The sequence below is a fragment of the Contarinia nasturtii genome, unplaced genomic scaffold, assembly GCF_009176525.2.
Source record: "Contarinia nasturtii isolate CC-2019 unplaced genomic scaffold, AAFC_CNas_1.1 Cnas_scaffold_4341, whole genome shotgun sequence".
In the NCBI taxonomy this organism is placed as follows: Eukaryota; Metazoa; Arthropoda; class Insecta; order Diptera; family Cecidomyiidae; genus Contarinia; species Contarinia nasturtii.
This window is the reverse complement of record NW_022201636.1, coordinates 1-6,120: the sequence shown is the minus strand read 5'-3', so window position 1 is coordinate 6,120 and position 6,120 is coordinate 1. Positions and strand designations below refer to the sequence as shown.

The 6,120-nt window shown below is 31.9% G+C and overlaps 1 protein-coding gene across 1 annotated transcript; it reads right to left on the bottom strand.

The window, feature by feature from the left end:
- Positions 1 to 2,808: 2,808 nt before the first annotated feature.
- On the bottom strand, positions 2,809 to 5,740 carry LOC116350976 (pierisin-like; the record flags this gene model as incomplete). The annotated part of the gene is made up of 1 exon (XM_031782994.1): positions 2,809 to 5,740. A coding segment is annotated over one exon (2,628 nt), but the record flags the coding sequence as incomplete, so codon positions are not given.
- Between the last annotated feature and the right edge of the window lie 380 nt (positions 5,741 to 6,120).

Here is a 6,120-nt window from a genome sequence, read left to right as displayed (position 1 = left end):
TAAGCTATTCTGTCAATGATAATAATAGCCAACTATGGTATATAATTTCTAACCATGATGATACTAAAAAGCGAAAGAAAAACTAAAAAATATATAGTAGTGGTGATGACTAATAGCCATTAGTAATAGGCGTCTCAAATTTGATAAGTAGACAAAAAAGTCATAGTTACCAATTTTTTCTGTATGTTCCTTTTTCATTAGTTCGTGTAAAAATAAGAAGTTGACAGTCAAAGTAAGATTTTTTTTGTGTATTAAATTCAATAAATAAGAAAACGGAAAATTATATTTTCGAATCTTTTATTCTCATATAACCATTATATTCATTTTTGCTTTCGATTATTTGCAAATATCCATTTTGAATAAAAAAATTAATTAAATAAGCATGTATTTGAATTATTCATATGAAATCTCGTTCATAATCCAAATTGAAAATGGGTGTGTGTGTGTTTTTTTTTTGTCAATTTTTCAATTTCAGATTAAAGAAAATGTTCCAATCGTCGATATTTAATTAGAGAATGAACTCAAGTATTCGGTAATATTTGGTAAGTCACGTTTCAACCAAGCTGCATTTAAGCGAATCGTTTCAATCGATTGCGAAACCGTCCATTCTGTGCCGGAAAATTCATTCTTTGGAAAAATTTCTCCACCTCTTGGGCCTTCCTTCTCTTCGGATGCAAAATTTTCCGGTAAATACTTGACAAGGCGTGCCAATAAAAATCCTCCCTAATCAAAATGATTGAATCGATTGGTGCATACAATCGAATGCCATACTCATTAAATTGTTTATCAATAGTTGTATGCGACAATAATGTTTGTAATTTTATCAATGAATTTGTAATCGATGACCACACCGTGTAGTTGGTTTCATTTCGAGTGCATAGGAATGCATTTACTATACTTGACCTTTTTCGTCTTTTATTGCTCAGTGGGCATTTGAACGCGTTAAAATAACGCATTACACCGTTTTTTTAGTGTATCGTTTACACTTTTATGTCGACACTTTTGTATGGAAGTTTTACACTACTTTTATGGTGTATATATTACACTGATAGTGTATAGCAAGTCATGTATACCATTACACCACACACACAAAAAATAAACCTGACAAATCATTTTAGGATTCCTATTAAAATATTAATTTGTAAGGTTTCCTTATAATATGGCCACATTTTATTAGGAAACCTTTAAATAATAAAACATGTTTTGTTTCAACACAGTGAGGTTGGCTTTGACGTTTAGGCGCGCCAATTTATTAGGATTCCTGTTAAAATATTGCGATTTTATAAGGAAACCTAACAAATTCATTTTTTTAATAGGAATCCTAAAATAATTTGTGGGGTTTATCTCTTGTGTGCAGGTAAATACTTTACACCAAAATCATTGTCCAAAATACATTGTAAAAAATTTCGGTATATTTTTATCACGAACGGTGTAAGATTTTCAAGTTTTCGATAGAAGTTAAAAGTATATTTTTTCTAGTCAACAAATTTAATAATTTTTCCTCGGTAAAACTACAATATTTTGGATTTTTTGTCGTTTCTATGCCCGAAAAATTAAAACGGAAGGTAGTTCTTCGACTGAAATTTGAAACTACCCCCTCTAAAATTTATGCGCCTTTGATATTATGCTGATTTAATAAAAATACTTTTTTTGAAAATTTGCAATTTTTTCTCATTTTTCAGTTTTACATCAAAAATTGTTTTGCTCTCAGATCATGAAAATATTGAAAGATAAGCAATATTGCAATAATTTAAGTCCCAATATTTATGAAATTAATTCATTTTAATATTCTTGAAGATGTGATTACAAACATGTCCTCCATATTTCCATACTTTACACGACAAAAATTATCAAAAATATGGCTGCAGTGTATATTTTCCCTTTTTTCAGTGTATTGATTACACTGGATATTTTTGGTTGAATCGGCACACTATTTTCGGTGTAAGGTATACACACCAAAAGTCTGATGTATATTTTTCACTACTTACGGTAGTGGTGTATATTATGCTCCAAAATCCAGTGATTTATTTATACCATACGTGTTTAATTTACACTAGATGATAGTGACGCACTGCGTTACTTAAATTTCGTGTATATTTTTCCTGTAAAATTTAATTTCAAGGTTTCTTTTACACTAAATGTCGCAGTGTATTTAATACACCGAAATTTACACCAAAAAATGGTAAAAATACGTTAAATAATTCAAATTTTGCTTGAATACACCAAAATTGGGCAAATACACCAAAAATTTTTGCGATTTTACACTACTTTGAAAAATTTTGCCCACTGAGTTGAGTTGAAACGATAATTAATCTTTCAAATGAAGTGCTTCCATTTGCCAACAAATATAACAATTGAATTTTTAAATGGATAACAAAAAAATGATTGAACACATCTCATTTATAACTTTCTTCTTGTTGCTGTCTGGTGTTTTGTCAATATTTAACTTTTGATTTGATTAGATTCAAAATGCATGAACATGTTTCGAATCGAAAATATTATGAAAATTTTCAATTTCTGAGGGCAATATGCCAATAATACCAACAATACACGAAAAATAAACGTATTTCTGGATTTTTTTCTGCCATTTGTGTAGAATTTTCGGCTGACGGCACTTTTTCATCGGGAATTTATACATCCTTTGAAAATGAAAAAAGACATTTTTTTAATTGTATTTTTTTTATCGATGAAAGTGTTTTTTTCATCCGGATAATATTATAAACAATATTTTTAAAAAATATTCTGTTCACTTTGTATTCAAAAAATAAAATAATAATAATATAATAATATAGTAATAATAATATTTTATTCACCGCCAAAACTGGCTGAATCTTTTGAGTTATACAATATTTTTATAAAATTTATTTGGTGGGAAAAAGGTATGAATCAGTGATATACATCGATATACATCTGATCACCGTTAAAAACCACAAGATTTCATTCATTTCATGAATATAATAAAGGTCAAAAGGGAAAAGGGGAAGACAATGCACTCACGTAAATATTGTATAAAAAATCTATAAATATGTGTGTTTACTTCACACTTATTATTCTTCATTATTATCATTAGATATGTCTGTAATCAGATATATATTCGTTTTCATTGCATAGCCTAGCTAGGAATTAAATTCCATAGTTGGTTATTATAATTATTGACAGAATAGCTTACGATCGGAGTGCCATGCGTTATACCACTATTTTTCAAATCTAGAACTTGAGTTGGAGTGTGTAAACTCCTGATTAAATAGCCACCTCTACGTACATTGTACTCTATTGTCCAATAAGACCTTAAGTCACTAGAATTGTCTATTTTATCTACCTTGAGATCGGAGTTAGAATTTTGAAAATAGAATCCGGAATGTACATATTTCTTTGTAAATATTTTATAAGCATTTTTTGTAGTATCATACTCCAATCGCCAATAGGATGTTACTAAATTAAAATTATCAGTTATCATTAAATTGAAAGTCACCGCAACAAAATCTATAACCTTAGTATGCATAATTTTAGTTGCGATCCTATACTCTCCATTTGGCACAATAGCTGTGTTTATTCTCGCTAAAGCCCATTTTTGGTGTGGTGTATTATCAGGATTCTCTTGGTATAATACAATTTTATTGCCATTACTAGTCTCAGCTCTAGCCATATCTAATACTTTACTTGGGTCATTTAAAGATTTGAGTTTATAATATCCATCTTCTGTTCGTTCAATTCGCCAATATTGGGTAAGCAGGCTAGAAAAAGCCCACCCAACTGCTCTACCATCTTCGGTACACCATGTTAATGCTATTTTAGAATCTTTACAGCTGATTATTTTATATGCTTTTTTATTATTATCATAATGGAAATTCCATTTCTGGTTATTCAGTCCCACATATTGCCAAGCGTGGACGGATCTGTCGCCGTCATTACTTAAGTCTGCTATTACATTTTCATCCATACTAGTTGCAATTTTATAATCACCGTCTGGAACCGTTTGATAAGAAATAGGACTAATTATCCATTTTTGGTGTGGTGTATTATCAGGATGCTCTTGGTATAATACAATTTTATTGCCATTACTAGTCTCAGCTCCAGTCAAATCTAACACTTTAGTTGGGTCATGTAAAGTTTTGAGCTTGTAATATCCATCTTCTGTTCGTTCGACACGCCAATACTGTGTAAGCTCATTGACAAAAGTCCACCCAACGGCTCTACCATCTTGTGTCCACCATGTTAATGCTATTTTAGGATCTTCAGAGCTGGTTATTATATATGCTTTTTTATCATCATCATAAATAAAATTCCATTTCTGGTTATTCAGCCCAAAACATTGCCATGCATGGACAGATGAGTCAGCACCAGGACTTAGGTCTGCTACTACATTTCGATTGATGCTGCTTGCAATTTTATATTCACCGTCTTGAACTGTGCCATGATAAATGGGACTAATTATCCATTTTTGGTTAGGCGTGTTACCAGGATGCTCTTGGTTTAATACAATTTTATTGCCATTACTAGTCTCAGCTCTATCCAAATCTAACACTCTAGTTAAATCATGTAATGAATTGAGCTTATCATATCCATCTTCTGTTCGTTCGACACGCCAATACTGTGTAAGCTCATTGACAAAAGTCCACCCAACGGCTCTACCATCTTGTGTCCACCATGTTAATGCTATTTTAGGATCTTCAGAGCTGGTTATTATATATGCTTTTTTATCATCATCATAAATAAAATTCCATTTCTGGTTATTCAGCCCAAAACATTGCCATGCATGGACAGGTGAGTCAGCACCAGGACTTAGGTCTGCTACTACATTTCGATTGATGCTGCTTGCAATTTTATATTCACCATCTGGAATAATCCTAGGGTGTTCCTCATTTTCAAATGTATCTTCTATAACTTCACCATTCGATCCAGCCATATCATGATCGGGATTCTGATTCACTAGAGTTGATGGGTCTTGATTATCCCCATCAGGATGTTTCCCTTTCCACAATATTTGAGGAGTTTTACGTTGCGTTCTTATTGGAGTTAGGCCCGTTAGATTCGAAAACCCTGAATTGATCCATACTCTCCGTATACGACCATCCCTAAACTCTCTTACAGATCGAACATATCTTCTCCTAATCCCTCCAGGAAATGCTACTTCCTCTTGATTAGGCCATGGAGACCTGTTTCCGAAAGACTCGTTCACATCAATACCTCCTGGTGCATAAATTTCATATTGATATATTGTATTAATTCTAGATGTTCTTGGTGTCCACACGTCTCTTCTTGTACCATTTTGGTAAAATCGCGTTTTACTTGTCGATACAAAAAATGAACTGACGTTTGATTGTGCATATGAGAATAGGTTAGTTTCCTCAAAAGAAGGGCGTTCATTTGTGACGTGAGGTATAAAACCATGATGAAAAATTTCATTTGGACCTCTCCTATCCCACCTAATAAGTCTTTGCCTTCTATCTGAACGAGTCTGTCCATCTAAATCAACTACTCGACGCGGACGCCATGTAGGTTCACTTTCGGCTGGCAGATCATCACCCCAACTTCGTGCCATATACAAAGTGACAATTTCAATTGCAAGCTCTCTAATCCAATTTAAAGCAGCAGCTTTGGCACCATTGGTTTTATCGGGATCAAATAGAACTTGGACAACATTATCTGGACTAAAAACGATTGAAAATAAAACGCAAACTATTAGAATTTGAGTAGTAACAGCATGAGCAACATCATAATACAGCTCTTTCGAAGACAATTAAATTTATGTCAAGATTTAAATATTCCTTTCAAATTCAGCTATTAAAACAACTATTCATAATATGTTTATCCTATATCTCGATTGTATAAAGCTTTTTCGAAATAAACTCTTATTTATTGAATTTAATACACAAAAAAAATCTTACTTTGACTGTCAACTTCTTATTTTTACACGAACTAATGAAAAAGGAACATACAGAAAAAATTGGTAACTATGACTTTTTTGTCTACTTATCAAATTTGAGACGCCTATTACTAATGGCTATTAGTCATCACCACTACTATATATTTTTTAGTTTTTCTTTCGCTTTTTAGTATCATCATGGTTAGGAATTATATACCATAGTTGGCTATTATTATCATTGACAGAATAGCTTA